At 40.0% G+C, this 17,766-nt stretch overlaps 2 protein-coding genes across 3 annotated transcripts; one reads left to right on the top strand and one right to left on the bottom strand.

Annotated features, from left to right (window-relative positions):
* Positions 1–4,792: 4,792 nt before the first annotated feature.
* On the top strand, positions 4,793–8,389 carry LOC147339522 (uncharacterized). Its single transcript, XM_086295254.1, has 7 exons — positions 4,793–4,915; positions 5,098–5,774; positions 6,265–6,310; positions 6,669–6,760; positions 6,850–6,960; positions 7,078–7,351; positions 7,678–8,389. The coding sequence occupies exons 1-7, from the start codon at positions 4,901–4,903 to the stop codon at positions 7,882–7,884; spliced, it is 1,422 nt and encodes a 473-aa protein (XP_086151380.1). The 5' UTR covers positions 4,793–4,900; the 3' UTR covers positions 7,885–8,389.
* Positions 7,620–12,206, bottom strand: LOC147339523 (uncharacterized). Of its 2 annotated transcripts, XM_086295241.1 has the most exons (15): positions 12,061–12,206; positions 11,755–11,894; positions 11,322–11,547; positions 11,134–11,209; positions 10,731–11,011; positions 10,613–10,651; positions 10,433–10,506; positions 10,252–10,329; positions 9,778–9,983; positions 9,597–9,696; positions 9,337–9,499; positions 9,128–9,234; positions 8,870–9,014; positions 8,606–8,732; positions 7,620–8,456 (listed from the first exon to the last, which is right to left on the bottom strand). In XM_086295241.1, exons 1-15 carry the CDS (start codon positions 12,106–12,108, stop codon positions 8,128–8,130), a joined length of 2,139 nt encoding a protein of 712 aa, XP_086151367.1. In that variant the 5' UTR covers positions 12,109–12,206; the 3' UTR covers positions 7,620–8,127. The 2 variants fall into 2 exon arrangements, with proteins under 2 accessions (XP_086151367.1, XP_086151359.1); XM_086295233.1 differs by lacking the exon at positions 7,620–8,456 and having other exon boundaries at positions 8,595–8,732.
* Between the last annotated feature and the right edge of the window lie 5,560 nt (positions 12,207–17,766).

Here is a 17,766-nt window from a genome sequence, read left to right on the forward strand (position 1 = left end):
TTACGGTCACATATGTCACTCAGTACGGTCAGTAAGGTCAGTCTCTTAATTGCCCCTTGGGGATAAATAAAGTCTTCTGAATCTGAATCTGAATTAAGAAAATGAGAGCTGAACCAGGATTAATTAATTCTGATATGCATTCTGTAAGAAAAGAAGGTGGGAGGGAGGAATCAGGCCTGCAGAAGAGATATAACTGTTTGTCATCGGCAAAATGACTCCCTCCATTCCACCCTGGAACGTTTACAGGTTTGATAGTGTTAGACAACTTCACCGGACAGATGACATACTAAGGCTAAGGGTCGTTGTTATCCTCGGTCCAGCTGAAGACATAAAATGTTATTCGTACAATCCGGGGTCATCGGGCATCAATTACTTTTTGCATAAATTACGTTTTTGGATACTATATATCAAATATTTCAAATGATGGTTCCTTACGTTGAAACATACATCTGCAGTGACTTTCAGTAGCCTATTGTAGTATTCTTATTTTATTTGTACTGTATGACGTTTATGATCAAACTTTACATCAGAACGATGCGATTCTTTTCAGACCAGTGAACACTGAATTCCCAAATCTATTTGGAAATAAACAGAAACTATCACGAGTGCCAGTGATCAACAATAACAAGGATCCTATTTAGGATCGGTGAGGCCTTAACATTCAACAGTTATGGTTAAGTTCCATTTTGACCTTGTCCCAAATCTCTTACAGCATCTGACCTTCTGCTATAAGAACCCTGATGTTAACCTAACCCTAACCGGTGTCTGATGAGCTGATGGATGTTAAGAAGCGAAGTAGGTTTTAGCAACTGAACCAAAACTTCCGTAAAAACCATTAAGAGGTGCAGGCAAGCTTTTTCAGTGGCTAACACTAGAATCAGGCAGCGTGTCTCTCAGTGAGTAAATGGAGAGTGAAACACAGGACTTCTACTGTTGTTTGTTTTTCCCTTTGGACCTACAGAGATGAAAAGTGGTCTTGGCAGGTTTCTGTGCTCATTGCTGTGGCTGAGCAGCTTCTGTTCCCCCCTGAGGACAAAGCTAATTGAAACCTGGCCCCATTTACCAAAACTGCTGTCAGTCACCCCTGACCGCACGGCCGGGACACAGTAATAAGGTTCCTCTGCCAGAACAAACTCTGCTTTTTTTGTTTTTTTACACATTAATAAAATTGTAGCAAACTTAGCTCCACATAAATAGATGATACAGTGCTGTTAACACCAGCTAATGAGACATTTTCAACACCTGAGGATAAATTAAATATTCAAATATATTCTGCAGAGTGGGTTTCTTGTAGGATGCATGCTGCCCAAAGGAGTTTAAGTATGTGCACAAAGAAATAGAAAAGGCCACTGATTCTCAGTCCTGATTTCCAAGCTGTATGTGTCTGTTGGCATTTTTCTTTACCCGTCTAATCAGGAGCTGATGTATGGCTGAGATGCCAGTTTAATTAACAGCCTGGTAGGTGAGAAACCCAAAGATGTAAATGGACTGAGAACAAAAGCTAACGAAGAGCCTGCTCTCTCCACAACAACACAGATAACCCTGTGTCTCAAACCGAATCCCTAAATGTGTCAGAATCATGCACTTTGACACAGCACACTCCTGGTTCCTATGTACGTATGTGAAAATTGCTATGTACTACGGTCACATGACCAACAGGTTATATGACAACTTAGACAGCTGTTTGGCTGCACAAAGATCACAGTCCCATTTTAACGCGTGAGGTTTAATTTGATCCAGCCTCACGTGGCTCAGTTTGTGGCACATTTTTCAGCACCACAGGTTGCTTCTTGGTTCATATTAGTCACCAGTACTGGTTTCCATGTGAGCTGTGTTTCAAACTTCAACAGCAGGCTACATAAAAAAAGAAGTTTGACATAAACCACAGCTATTATCCATCCCTCTGTTCTCTTCCACTTATCCAATTCAGGTTTGTGGGGGAGCTGGAAACTATTCCATCTGCCATAGAGCAAGAATCACCAATCTGCGACAGGACTAACACAGATACAGACGACTATTCATGCCTATGGGGATTTTTCACCAGTTAACCTAACCCCACTAACTGCATGTCTGTGGACTGTGGGAGGAAGCTGGAGCACCCACACACACGCGAGGAGAACAGCTCCACACAGATAGGCCCTGGGCAGGTGGTGGATTTGAACCTAGGACCTTCTTGCAGTGAGGCAACTGTGCTAACTAACGAGTTATTAATTCTGTTCATTTAAATGTTTTAATTGCTTTGTTTTAAACCAGTAAAATAAAATAAATTGTGCATTTTTTGTTTTTGGCACCTTTAATTCTCAGATACAGGCTTCCCCAGCAGTGAAGACTAACAAGTCGCATATTTTCAGTCTGCTCACACATAGGAGCTGTCGCTGAGCGGCAGACACAGTGTGTGTGTGCACGCAGCCAGAAACATTGTTGGTTTTTAATTGCCGTGCACCACACAACAGCTAAACTTCAATTAGCAGTTATGGTAAAATAACACCTGTTGCAAACACCCAACGCATTATAGACACAGTAGTCTATGTACAGACTGAATATAGCATTCCAATCTGGAGGTTTTGTGTCCTTGCTAATGAATGTGGGCTTATTGGAAAGCAAAAGCATGCATCAATGATACCAGTGTGTGTGGAAATTTATGGTGTCTGCACAAAAACCAGTGACAGGATTGGGAGACTCATCAGAACACCCCGCTGGGTGGAGCAGTAGTGGTCCACACATTTTTCCGATGGAGCTGGGACGACTACTAACCCCATGTTTCCCTCTTGGTGGTGGTCAGAAGGCCCGGTGGCGCCAGTGTCCGGCAGCCTCGCCTCTGTCAGTGCGCCCCAGGGCAGCTGTGGCTACAATGTAGCTTGCCATTGCCAGTGTGTGAATGTTTGTGTGAATGGGTGGATGACTGAATATAGTGTAAAGCGCTTTGGGGTTCTTAGGGACTGAGAAAAGCGCTATACAAATGCAGGCCATTTTTTAACACTCAGTCCAGGCAGCGACTGCTCAGATGGGTTGATCTGATATCGTCGTGTTGGTGTTGTTCCCAGATCATCATACTAAATGTTGTTCCAGGATCAACATTGCAAGTGACCAATCAGAATGTTGTGACGTCATACCTTTTCGACTTCGGGAAAAACCGGCGTAAAACAAAAAACTGTACTAAAGCTGCGTGAAACCGCCTCTGTCCGCCGATCAACGGACCCTGACCCTGACCCTAACCCTAACCGTAACCCTTTAATAAACAGTAAGCAGAATTGATATTGTCCTTGCAACATTGGAATTTCATAAATGCACGAATGGGCCTGGCGCGCAAAAGAATAACGTCACAACAATGTGATTGGTCACTTGCAATGTTGAACCTGGAACAACATTCTCATGATGGTCTGGGAACAACACCAACACGACGATATCAGATCATCCGCTCAGATGTGTCATTTGAACTTCTTCCTCTCGCTCTCTTTCATACGTAAGATGGCTTTTAGAGAGACGTTTCTCAAAATGGGTGCCATCATCCACACATTTAAGTGATTATGTGTCTCACCCTGCTATTTGGAGGGAGGCTTTTCACTTCACCTTACAGTGTGACCATTTCAGAAGCTTTTAACACGTTGTCTTCCAAAGTGGTTAGTGGACATGCCTCTCAAACCAGTTGGCTATGGCGTTATTTTTGTGCCACTATTCTGAGCGCACGTAAAAAAAAATTGCAGGTGCAAGTGTTGCATTTTGAGGAGAAATTTATTTTGAGCTTACAAAAGCTGAATTTGAGTGAACAAAATTCATTGCTGCGTGCAAAAAACGTATTTCAGTGTTTGCGCTTATCCATATACACACACAATAGCACCCCCTCTCGCTCAGTTTTTTCATTTGCGCTTGCTCGCAATGTGTTGCTTGCGCTCACAACATTCTCTGCTTCGTACGCTCAACTCTCTGTACACCGTTATAAGTGTGCCACAAAACCAACCAATCACAGACTTGGTTTCAAAAATTCTGATTGGCTCTTACGGTCTCCAATCAGCTCGCTAGCTACTGTCACGGTCTGGGGGGCAGACCGTGGGGGATGTTGGAGAAAGGACCCAAACGCTGGACTTAATGAAATGAACAGTGGGTTTATTTACAGTGAGGTAAATGTACACCACACATTGAATCTCCAAAAGTGCTCCCTCGACTCCCGTGACGTGTCTTCTCCCAAGTGCTGGTATCCCGTGCTCTCTGCCCCTGTGCCTTCACACACCCCGTGTGTCTTGCAGTCCTGTGTTCCACTCTCCTGAGGAAAAAACACAGACACAGCCGTTATGGCACCAACTCCAGCAGGCATACACTGACCAGCACTACAAACACTGACATGGAGTCTAACTCAACGATCCTGCGCCGGAGGAAGCTCCATCGCTCTGTTAAGTAGCTCCCCCGACGATCCTGATCAGAAGCAGGTGTGTGGTAAGCTAGGCGTGACCAGCAGCTGGCAGGGCCACACCCATCAGGCCTGCAGGTGGCTGTCCTTCATCCTCCAGCCTCACACACACACACACACACACACACACACACACACACACCAGCATGGAACACAAGAGCACAGTGCAGCAAACATACATCCAATACACTAATAACAATAAAGGTCCACACTGTTCACGAACCCCGAGTCCCCGGAACCGGGTCCGTGACAGCTACTGCTTTCCGGAAACACTGTCCGAAATGTAGCTAAATCCAGCTAAAATCTCTTAAACCCCAATTTGCGGATAATATCTTTAATCATTTTATTTTAAAATATATTATTTTTTGAGACTATTGTTGGTGTAGTAGAATGTAGTTGCATCATACAACCATGCCAACTGACTAATTTTTCCAAATTATACTTGAGTAGCTCTCTTTTATGTCGTCGAATACTGAATAGCAGCACGAAAAGAGCATGTCCCGGCCACATGTAAGTAATATAAAATCATTTTGTTAATTATTATTCGCTTGATAACTGACGTTAGCTAATTTGCAAACTATGCAAACTTGAAAAATGATGTACCTCATGTAGTTTGTTTTATGGGTTGTTTATTTTTGTCTGAGATACATCATTTCATTGTACTTGTCCATGTTCCTTGCTGCTTTTAACAGGACATACTGAGACAGCAAATGATGCATAGACTCCTCTCTAAACTGGAAGCTGCTTTAAACCAACAACCACTAAATCTGGATTATTTGGAGTTCTTGACTCGTCATGAGCTTGTTCTGTTTGAATCTTTCTCTCAGCAAATAGGCGGTCTGTCAGAGATTACAGAGGCTCTACAAAACGTTCATCATCTGGTTCAGTGTGAAATTAACATCAGCTCTGTGGCCATTATTGAACTGGAAACAGAAGTTGGTCTGGGACCTGGCCACCCCAAAATCGTACTAGAGAGAGAAAGACTCAAGAATTTGTTGGACATTCAGCTGCCAGTCAGCTGCATTGCTAAATGTCTTGGTGTTTCAAGAAGAACAATCTACAGGAGGATGCAAGAATTTGACTTGTCTGTGAGAGGAACATACAGCACAATGAATGACCAAGAGCTGGACAACATCATATCGGCTATCAAAAATCAGATGCCAAATGCTGGCTATCGAATGGTTCAAGGACATTTGGTTTCTATGGGTCTCCGTGTTCAGTGGTGGAGAATGATGGCCTCCATGCATCGAGTTGATGCTGTAGGGATCTTCAAACGGATCACAGAACTAGGCTGTGTTGTGCGAAGAAGCTACTCGGTGCGAGGCCCTCTCTCCCTGGTCCACATAGACACAAATCACAAGCTAATAAGGTAAAATACCCACTTATATAGCTCTAACACAAGTTGGGCAGAAAGATGCACGTTATACTTTAAATCTGCTTTAATCAACCTTATCTGATAGGTCTTTCAGTGTATTTATAATATTTTAAAAAGCACTTGATAGAGTAATATTAAGTAAAAGGAATACAGGATGTGTAACAAAACCAGCAATATTGTTAATTGTAAATTTTCTTGAGCAATTATTTACACTTTGTATATCGATATTTTCCATGATAACAAGCCTATCAACACATAATATGTTAAGTGCTCCAGAAAACTTAAAAAAAATCATGACAAGAGAACTAAAATATTTAGTCTCATTGAACTTATAAACATATAAAAATGTTGGTATTATTTTCAGCACACCTGACAAGTGTCCAGTTTAAGTCAGTGGCAAGTGTGCATACTGAAAAATGTATTTTCAATGTCTTACATGTTCTGCAAATCAAGCCTTAGTGAGATTGTTTTCCCTCTGAAACAGGTACAATGTTGTGATCTTTGGTGGAGTGGATGGCTACTCAAGGAAGGTAAAAGTGTAACTGTTATGTAGAATATTTGGTAGTTTTGAAATGAGAGCTTTATTAGGTTGTTTTTTTATGAACATCAATTATTCAGCAAGCCAACATAGTGGACGATTTGCAATTATTATTTTTTTAAATTTCTAATCAGTTCTTTACCAAAAAAGGTTAAACTAAAAGGCCATTTTCATTTTTTTGATAAGTACTACCAATATTGATGTATAGACTACTCAAGCTTTGAATTATGGTTATGAACATAGAACCGTACAATATTCCTTGAACACTTATTATGAAACTGCATTATTAACTGAAAAACTATACATGATCTGAAACCAGATCTTTAATTTTCCATTTGTTTTTACTGCAGGTCCTGTACTTGGATGCAGCAACTAACAACAGGGCAAAAACTGCATTCTCATTTTTCCTGAGATCAGCCCAGCTTCACGGCTTGCCATCAAGGTTTTATGCCCTGATTTAATTTATATGCTAGCAACAAGTATCATTAAAGAAAACTTTAAAAATTCCTTAAAAATGTATTTTTATCATAGGGTTAGGGCAGATCAAGGAGTAGAAAACCTGGACATTGCACATTTCATGTTTGCCACAAGAGGAACAGGGAGAGCGAGTTTCATATCTGGAAAGAGTGTCCACAATCAGAGGTTAGTCTTTTGATGTTTTTTATATTATTATTGACTGCATGGGTAGATTGTTGTAGCAGTTCTGATATTGATTTGAAGCATGAAATACCTGAAATCCAAATTCAAATGTATTTACAGAGTAGAACGACTTTGGTGTGATGTCTGGATTGCAGTCACTAGCAAGTACCATGATATTCTTCACTCACTCGAGGAGGATGGCCTGCTTGACATTTCAGATGTCATTCATCTTTTTGGTGTCCACTACATCTTTGTCCCTCGACTCCGAGCAGATCTTGTCACCTTTGTTGGAGGATGGAATAATCATCCCCTCAGGACAGAAGGTGGTCTCACTCCTGAACAGCTCTGGTGTATGGGACATCTACAAGAGCTGGACGAGGGCGAGAGACTTGAGGTACCAGCTCATAATCTGATTTTTTTTTTTTTTTTTAATTTATTTAAATGTTGAATTTCAAAATTTTAGTTAGCAGTTAACTCTGCTCTTCTGAAATTAACAAATTAAAACACTTGTAGCACATCTGGGAGATGCTTCTGGTGATTTTATACATTCTTGCTTATCAATTACCACTAATCTAAATTACAGTAAGAAGAACATGAAAACAAAGGCATTCTTTTTAAATTGTTGTATTTTAATGGAAAAAATGCTTACACAAAATAACATTCCTCCCAAAAGTACCTATTCTGGAATAATGACCATTATATATGTTTGTGGATTTGAAGGAGCTTCGGGATCCAGGCATTGACTGGGAGAGTGCTGTACTGCAAGAAGAATCTAACAGCACAGTTGTGGTTCCTGAAGTTGAATGCCCACTGGATGAGGAAACCCTGGAGGGGCTTCAGAGAACTATTAATCCCTTGGAACATTCTGAGTCACACGGTCGTGACCTGTACATACAATTCTTGCTACAGGTGTCAAACCAACAGTGACACTTAACATGGACGTGAAAGTCAACGTTCTTTTAAGTTCTCAAATACTGGATTTCTTTGCTAAAACATTCAGATTACAAGTAGACAAGCAAACAAAGCACTTGCTTATTATCTATCAACGTAGGACCCTACACAAAGTTTTGAAGTCTTGTCATTTTCATGAAACGGCTACGAACATCTTAACAGCTAATGTTTACAAACATTTTTACTCATTTAGTTTCCAAATTACAAGACAACAATGTGTTAAACTCTGTGGAATCCACCACCATATTTAACTGCTGCACTCATTATGGTTTTAAACACTGTGTAAGTGTCCAGATGCTGCACTGGAAAAGTCACAGTACAAGTGCATGCACTCACAACTGGGTAACAAATGGAGTGATCTCCCAGCCGCTCCTTACATTCATGGTCAAACTTGCATGTTATTTTGAAATGTCTCTTTTCATCAGGAAGGATGGGAACATGGGACTGGCCGGTCATCCACTGGAGCACATGGTGGACAGCAAGAGACTCTGATTTTTCGCCACCTGTGTTTCCATCTGTGATGTTTGAAAATGTTTCTGAAGTCTTTTCTAAATAAAAAGCAATCTGGATTACAATGTTTTAAATTAACAACTAAGAATACTTTCTAGTGCCCTGCATGTTAAAGCAAAAATATTTAACGGATGCATACGGTATATATACAATACTATAGGTATATACAGCTAATACTATATAGTACCTGATACTTCAATCTCCTGCAAGAAATCTTGCAAAAAAATTATGATCTTCCTCTCAGTTCTCTCCCTAGATGTCCCTTTTTCACTGAAATGTGGTTGGCAGCTCATCATAATGAAATCAGCGTCTGGCTGTTAATAAGGAAATAAAGTAGATTATATTATAGCTATATTGTTCATTCAAAACTAATAAATAAATACAGGATAACTACAGTACAGATAAGTGGACTGTCTTTGGATCAGACTGAAGCTGCTATGTTAATACTTACTTTGAGGATTTTCCCAGGAACAAACAAACTGTGGAAAGCTTCAGGATTTACAGCCATCAGGTTCACAAGACCATACAGTTCCATGCCCTTTCGGAGCTGCTGTAGCATTGGAATCAGTCTTGTTGTAGAGTGTAAGACAATAGCACTTAAAAAAAAACAAACAAAAAAAAAACAAAATGAAAAACTAGTTGGGGATGGGGGGGGGGGGGGGGGGGGGGGGGGGGGGGTTAATGATCTCTCTGATTTTTTCTCCCTTACCGGATCATGCTTTCCTTACTATCCATCTTTATCTGGTTTGTGTATCCACAGCTGACAATTTCATCAGCCCACATCATCAGAGACTGTATGTCTGCTGCATCTTCAACCTGGAAATGTATAATGTGAAAGAGGAAATACAGAAGGTTAAAAGTGTTTAAAAACACCATACTCATAATATATCATGTGCCAGAGCTAAACCAGGTGCTCACTTTGCGGATGAGCAGGGAAGATTCCACATCTGCAACATCCTCCTTAGACAGACAGCTGAAATCAACCTCTCCTGAGCAGAGGAAATTGTAGCACCATTCTTTGAAAAAGGCAGGAGATGGGCCTCCTTGGGCGAGGCTGACTGCAATTATTTCACCAACAGTTCTGTGTAGACAAATGATTATAATTCATTTTCAGGTAACATTTACAAAAATATCGGATGCGTATTAAATGTAATACACAAAGCTCGTATGTAACCAACCTGAAGTTTTCATTATCAAGATCGGTCAGAGAATACTTGGGGTTTTTGCCCTTGTTCTCAAGTCCTTCAAAGAATCTGCTTTCAATACCTGAAATCATGTCTTTCATACAAAAAATATCCGCATTTTTAAGTTATCCATTATTTATTGACACTAGGACAAAACAGGTAATAGGCAACTCACCACTCAAAAACTCTTTCCTAAGTGCTCCTGTATCCACGCCTGCCTCTCCAATGAAAACCACCCTAAGAACACTGGTGGGAGATGCAGCTTTTTTTCTCTGCCACTGGAGAATGCCTCTGTCTGGAAGGTCTTCTCTGTCCACACACAACTTAAATTCTGTTGTGGTGTCGACTTGTTGTTCAAGGCAACGCAATACATCTTCCACGCTTAACAAAAACAGGGTAGAAAACATCCTAAGCTCTCAAAGAAAAATAATCATCTTTAGATTAAAAGAGGCTACCACATTAAACGTGATTAGAAATTATTGCAGCATGTTCTGTGCAACAACCTTTAACAATAATTTAAAGTAGTGTGATCATAAAATGTTTTATATGAAATTAAACCCCAGGTATTGTGTAAAAGATCTTACACATAATTTTAACAAATGGTTCTGCAGAATAGTGTGTATATGAATTATAATAGAGCAAAAAGTACCTGTCTGTTGTGCATACTGAAGTTTGAGCTGGTGTCCCTGTAGTTTGGTCATTTTCTTCAGGCACCATGCATTGAAAGCTGATGACAAAACAAAGTTTAAAAAAATAAAAATAAAAATACATATGTTTGCGTGGACTGTTACTGATTAACATTTTTTCATAAACGGCTGAAAAAAGATTACCTATCCCCACACAGACTCGCATGGACTGTGATCTCATCTTCAGGAAAATCCTTAGTGCATATTGGACAAATAACCTACAATTCCAAAAATGGGTACATGTTAGGCATAGTGGGAAAAAGATCATTACCGATACAAAATTCATTGTAGTTACTATGGTTTTTAGTAATGTGCTAGGTTTACCTTGCATTTGCTTTTCACAATGCATAACTCCGATTCCTGCTGAATCAAAAAACAGTAATTGTGATACTATATTATTTAATCAAAATTGCTCATTTTGATTTCATCAAAATTGTCTCACCTCATCATCAGTCTCATCAGGAGAGAATTTTCCTTTGCACGTATTGATGTGTACTGCAAGCATCTGCAGAGGCATAACTTCATTACACTGGTAACATATCTTCTTTGGCATCTTTGAAAAGTGCTGTGAGTCGGGAGGTAGAGGAGATGTGTCTAATGTTTCCTGAAGAGGTACTATGTAAAAAGTGGATTTGCCACCTCCTGACACAGCTTTCAGTGTTTTGACAGAATATCCTTCTGTTTCAGGTGGAATTACAGTGAGCTTTCGTCGACCACTGCCACCTTTATTGACAGAAAAATAGCATAAACAATCAAGCAGCAAAAGTATCAACTACATAATCATAATGCAGTATGAGCACGCAAGAATGCCAAAAAAATACATAAAAACTGAATTAACAACAAACCTGTTGCCTTATGTAAGAGCCATCCTCCACAAAGATATTCCATTTTTGGAAAGGTTTCTTCCAGAAGTCTAGAAATCTTAGTTAAAAACACCGTTAAGCAGAATGGAACACTAAATGGACTGTGGCATATGATTCAGGCTAAATGCGTCTGCCAATGACTGATTTTAATACTGACTACACAAACTTACCTCTGCATGGTCACCATCTTCTGGAAGAGACACTGTTTGTCTCCCCATGCCAGCTTGTAGGAGTTCAAGCTCCTCAGCTGGCAAAGGTGTGTAGGATGTGTTTTTTGACAGCAAATAAAAACTGAGGCCTGTGGTCTTACTGCCTGCCTTAACAAGCTGCTTAGTAGATGTTAAACATCTCTTTTTACCACGGCTCAAGTGTGATTTGAAATATCCTGGAAATGATCTGTGGGATGAAAATGCATGAGTTTAAAAAATGCAGTGTTGCATAACATAAGGGTTATTGTTTAATAAAGTTATTAAATATGACATCAGTCCTTAATAGCACATTTTAATTTAAAAATCAATGTTGATAAATCCACAAACCAAATAACTTTAACAGAAAAGATTGCAAAAAGTTAAAATAAAAAAAACACACAAAAAAAGCAAAAACCTTGTCATCTCTTGCTGGATAGTCAGATTTCTAGGCTCCGGCTGCCCATTCTCTGTTGGCCTCCCTGAAGGATTTGTGGATATGTTGTTAAGCAGCAAAGACACCAGATTTCTTACTGCTGACTCAACTGCACCATTACCCTAAAAAACATGATTAGGATACACTGCCTCAGTAAGACAACTACGCTGGTAATTACCCATAAGGCTAGCTTAAACTCTACAGCTGCATCTGTAACTACAATTTCACAGCATATTAAACAGAAAGGACAGCAAATTACTAAATTCACACAAAAAAAATTAAACTCACCTGATACTGTGGTGTAGTATTATTGGAGCCATTGTTTGATTCTGCCATCTCTTCTTTAGCTGCAGAGTAAATCAAAAATCCCTCTATCTGCAAGAAGCGAGGCTGAGTGGACAGTGTTTCCGGTGTCCGGAAAGCAGTAGCTAGCGAGCTGATTGGAGACCGTAAGAGCCAATCAGAATTTTTGAAACCAAGTCTGTGATTGGTTGGTTTTGTGGCACACTTATAACGGTGTACAGAGAGTTGAGCGTACGAAGCAGAGAATGTTGTGAGCGCAAGCAACACATTGCGAGCAAGCGCAAATGAAAAAACTGAGCGAGAGGGGGTGCTATTGTGTGTGTATATGGATAAGCGCAAACACTGAAATACGTTTTTTGCACGCAGCAATGAATTTTGTTCACTCAAATTCAGCTTTTGTAAGCTCAAAATAAATTTCTCCTCAAAATGCAACACTTGCACCTGCAATTTTTTTTTTACGTGCGCTCAGAATAGTGGCACAAAAATAACGCCATAGTTGGCCTGAACCAATGCAGTTATTTACTATATTTACACGCCCTATACCAAATGTGCAAAGATATTTAGCTTACACTGACACAAAACTAGGAGTCACAAAGCATTGTTTACCCTTGAAATGTAGCTAAACAACTTTACAATTCCTGCATTTATTTTCACAAGTGCTTATTTAAAACATATTTATGTTAGTTTACTGTTTAATTTAAACTGATGGGGCAGCAGCAAGAAGGTCCTGAGACTCAACCGCCTGGCCGGGGCCTTTCAGTGTGGAGCTTGCATGTTCTCCCGGTGTTTGCATGGGTTCTCTCCTGGCTTTCAGTTAGTGGAGTTAGATTAACTGGTGATTTAACCTTCCTGCCTTCTTGGGACCTTTTTGTGCCACTGCTATGTGTTAAATGGCTGCCATTTCCACTGTGTTCAGTGGAATATAACCAAACTTGCCACAGGATAGTTTTTACCTGTCAATGTTAATATTCCAGTGTGAATTCCTTAAATCAGCCTAAAATGGCTGAGCAGCAGAAATCCCCACACCCATCACCCTGGGGACCATTTTCTGCCCATTGACTTCCATTATAAATGCTATTTTTCAACCCCAAATTATCATCATATGATTTTATTTTTTCTTCTTTTCTTGGATGTCAATGAAGACTCAGGGCCTTGAAGTTTTAATTTTTAAATTGCAAAAAAAATGCAAAAAAATAATGGCAGGTCAAAATGTATGTTGGTGCCAATCTTTGGTCCATCTAAAGGCCTACTTATAATGACAATCACATATTACTTCAACTGGTTTTTTGTGGAAATATTTAGTTTCGTTTTTTGGTTTTTGGGGCTTATAACACAGGGCGCTCATGTAATAACACTGGGATTTGAAGGGTTAAAACAACGAAAATATAATTAAAACACTACATGAATATTTCAGGGAGAAGTAGTTTTACAAGGTTGGCTAATTTAAAGTGGAATAAAATATGGATATATGGTCTTTTTATGGCGTGGCTGAGAATGGTCCCTAGGGTGATGGGTGTGAGTTTTTTAAAGGATGGCAGGAGGGTTAAATTGCCCATAAGTGTGAATGTGAGTGCAAACGATCGGTGTACCTCACCTCTTGTCCTATGGTCACTGGAATAGGCTCCAGCCCCCCTTCAACCCTGATAAAGATAAGTGTAAGAGAATGGATGGATGGATTTACACAGATGTAGAGGGGAGAAAGGAGATAGGGTATCCACAGCTCCAGCTAACCTAACCTGTTCTCATTTTTGGCAAGAAAAGCTGCTAACATAGTGTCCATCGGTTGTGGGCCATGATGCACTGTCACACCCAGCTCATCAGGGCTGCAGGGTTACTGTTGTGAAACCAAAACCATGATCTTATCCTAACATTTAACAGCCAGTGGGTGAAAGTGAACGCAGAAAACTAAATCAATCAGTAACTAAAACAAACAGTATAAACAGACACGCGGGTCTCAGATATCTTTTTGAGGTATCAACAGTAACTCCATTAAGTCCAATGTAAGTGACTTCCACAACTTGGGAGCCACAACCTTGAAAGCACAGTCTCAATTTTAACCAAACCTACCGTAACCTCGACCTAGGTACAGCCAGCAAGCTTGGCTTGATTGGCTAACCTCCTGAGGTACTTCACTAACATAGGGAGGCATTTCACCATGCAGAGCTCTGAAAGTGATCACCTAAGTATTAAACTAAACCTTTAAGGGTAGCCATATTGGTGTTACACGGGACCTTTCAGAGGACTTGACGAGCAGCTTCACATGTCACTCTGGAGTGTTTGCAAGTGATCCAGGCATAGACACTCAGGCAAAGGAATAATGCATTATGAATCATGTATGATCAGTTTATACATGCTTTGATTTATTTCAAACAAGTCTGTGCAGCACAGCGGGCATGCTTATAAAAACCGAAAGGCAGATCAAAAGTTACACTCTGTGGTCAACTGTGTAAAAGACTGCAGAAATATCCAACAGAACAATGCATCTCTATGCATAAAAATATGATAATATTAATATTTGAAACTCTAAGAAGAGTGAACAGCAGGAGATACAGGTGTAAGAATGTTTCTAATAGTGTCAGAACTTTTGGATATCTTCTTCTCTTATGGATTAAGTTTGAAAAATCTATATCCCTTGCAAAAGATGACTAAGACGTACCTGGAGCTTTGTGGATTTCCACAAACACTCAGCTGAAACGCTGAACGGTGTCATTCATCCAGAAATTAGCCAAAGAGGTATTTCTGCTTTTTTAAAAGGAGCCATTTTATCAAAAACACATAAAAAGTGATCATTAAAAGAATGCAGCGTGAAATTGATATCATTATTCAGGAAAAAAGCATCATCAAGGTTAAAAACAGGCGAAAATGTATCTGTTTATCTGATTAAAAGTGCGCGAGGTTGACAGCCAGAAGGATGATTAGAATCAGACAATAAATTAAAAAGAATATAAATGTGGTTATAAATAAAATGTTCTCAGAGCAGGGAAAGTCGATTAGAGTAAAAACGAAATCTAAAACATGTCCCTTGTTCCAAGTGGGGCCTGATTTAGGGAGCGATGAATTCTGTGGACTCATCTATGTAACTATGTAGCAAATCAGAAGAAGAATCACAATAAGTGACAATTTCAGAGTTAACGACAGAAAAGTCAGTAAACTCTTTCAGAAACAAGGAATGTCAGACGCTCTATTATAATGCAGTAAAACAGATTAGTTCTTCTAACTTTTGTGATCTGGAGCTTAAACAAAGGAAACAGCTCTATGCTCACATGTCAGCACAGGAAGCAGATCCTTAAACCGGCTGCAAGCTCTCCATCACATCCTGAGCGATGTAAAGGGTTTCAGCCTTTAAATTCAGCTTTTCGAATGTCTTATTGTGATGGAACGTGTGTTCATGAGTGTCGTGCTTGGGGAGCCGAGCCTGGACTCTTCACAGAAGTGAACCGGAGCAGGTGGACTGAACGTGCGAGTACATCTACTATTAGGCCGTCAGAGATGGAGAATCCGGAAACACCTGACAGTGACAGCAAAGCCGGCTGGGAACCATTACCACGGTGATCAAACAGGAATGTTAAGATTTTAACAGCTGTTAGTTCTTTAACAGCTGCTCAAACGGTAGTTTAACAGGAAATCAGCCACACCTGGACATTATGCCACAACACCTAATTATTCAAGTTTCTTTATGTGAGGAGATGAATGTTAAATGAAATTCTGAGTTTAACAGGGAACCAATGAAGAGAAGCTAACAGGGAAGAAATATGATCTCACTCTCTGGTCCCAGTTAGTACTTTGACTGCAGCGCTCTGCATCAACTGAAATCCTTTCAGGGAGCTTTTAGAGCCACTTCATAATAACCCTACAAGTAACAAATGCATGCAAAAGCTTTTCAGCGTCACTCTGAGACAGGATGTTTCTTTTAACTTTGGCGATTAATGAATGAACGAGGAATAAAGGTGGTCCTACACGTTTTCTTGATGGACAAATTGTGTCAAAGATTCGTCACAGTGTTACCGGAGCCCGAGATAATCATATTTTAATATTTTTAGGAGCAAGTTTAATAAGGCCAGTTTTGTCTGAATTTAGAAGCAGTAAATTAGAGGTCATGTATGGCTTTAAGAGATGTTTGTAGATTAACTAGTTCCTGACTAAATAAAGCTGGACAATAAATTTATATATGGCTTTGTCTTTCAAATACTATCACCTAAAAGAAAAATACTGTATCATGTGAAAAGTACTGGTCGCAGCACAGGCCCTCGTGGACTAACTTTTGTATGTGAAGATGATGCTTCAAAATGTTGCCGTCCGAAAAATTCTTTATTGATATTTTTTCATCACTTTCGAGTAAAGTTAGATTTTACATGTGGCGGGGTGTGGTTCTGAGCCGCAGGGCGGGGAGGGGAGCAGTAGGTTCAGGTGGCCCAGCTCGCTTCATCATAGTAATTAGGCTTTGCAGGAGCTGGTCGGGCCTGTTGGGTGGCAGCGTGGGTCGACCTGGGAGCAGGAGCAATACACGAACAGAGTGATCAGCTCTGAACACTGTAAATGAACAAAAACCTAAACAGCCACTCAGGCCTGTTTGTGTGTGTGTGTGTGTGTGTGTGTGTGTGTGTGTGTGTGTGTGTGTGTCATACCAGGGTCAGTACAAAGATGTTTGCATTCAATAATCTGAATCCTTTTTAAAAAATCTTTATTTCGCACGTTGTTGCAACTTTTTTACTGAGAACAAAAACTCGAACTTCGATAGCAAAATGAGAAACTCAGTCATTTGCTAAACGTGACTGTGTATTTAGTATTTGTGACACCGCCTTATTTGTTGACCTGTTTTGTAAGTTTTCCTTTGTGGAAGACGATGTGCCAGAGCTGGTAAACATGGCTGATCAATAGGCAACACTCCGTTTTTAGCCTTGAGATGTTTATTGTAGCGAGCGGGCCATTAGAAGCCAGAGTCAGCAGCTCCATAAATCAATGGTATTATCACGCAGCAGGATGGAGGAAAAGCAGCAAACTGAAAGGCTGCATTTAGAGCACAAAGAGGGGCAGGTGGAGGAGGAGGTGAAGTGCTGCTATAAGATAATAAAGTGTCAGTGCTCCCACTGTGTTTACTCTACAGCTGCTTCTGTTTTGCCTTCTCCTTGTTCTGCTGATAGAGGGAAACTTGATTACGGATCAAAGGATGAGCAGAAAAGATCGTATATATACATACGACTGATGAGTACTATCTGCAGTTGCCATGGTTACTGCTGTGCTGATTTATTTTATTTCATTCATTTTTTAAGTTTGAACACCACCTTGGATCACAATGAAATAAATAGTAAACCAGCTCTCAGGTGGTGAATGTTTGCCTGTGTTTGGGTACATCTTATGACTCGATGCTCCGTCATTACCTCACACAAAACACATTAGTCTGACAGACTCATTGCTAAAGTAACATTTGAATCAAATGTTTGAGAACAAATAGAAATTTATGAAAACATGCAAATAGAAGAATGAGAAACAGGGAACACAAAACACTCTTAATGTAGATTATTTCAGGTTGAGGATCAGGTGGCGGAGCCAGCCCACATGTCCAAATATCCTTGTTTCCGACGTACTCATCAAAGTGTGAATGTTAGACTGTAAGCACACAGAAACAGAGAGAAATCCTGTATAAGAACTGTGTTTCCGACCGTGGTTACTCCTTTGTACAAACATGAGTTT

The sequence above is a fragment of the Aulonocara sp. 'chitande type north' Nkhata Bay genome, linkage group LG1 (genome assembly GCF_057382095.1).
Source record: "Aulonocara sp. 'chitande type north' Nkhata Bay isolate Kocher_YH1m ecotype deep benthic linkage group LG1, A_spYH_male_GT1.1, whole genome shotgun sequence".
Lineage (NCBI taxonomy): Eukaryota > Metazoa > Chordata > Actinopteri > Cichliformes > Cichlidae > Aulonocara > Aulonocara sp. 'chitande type north' Nkhata Bay.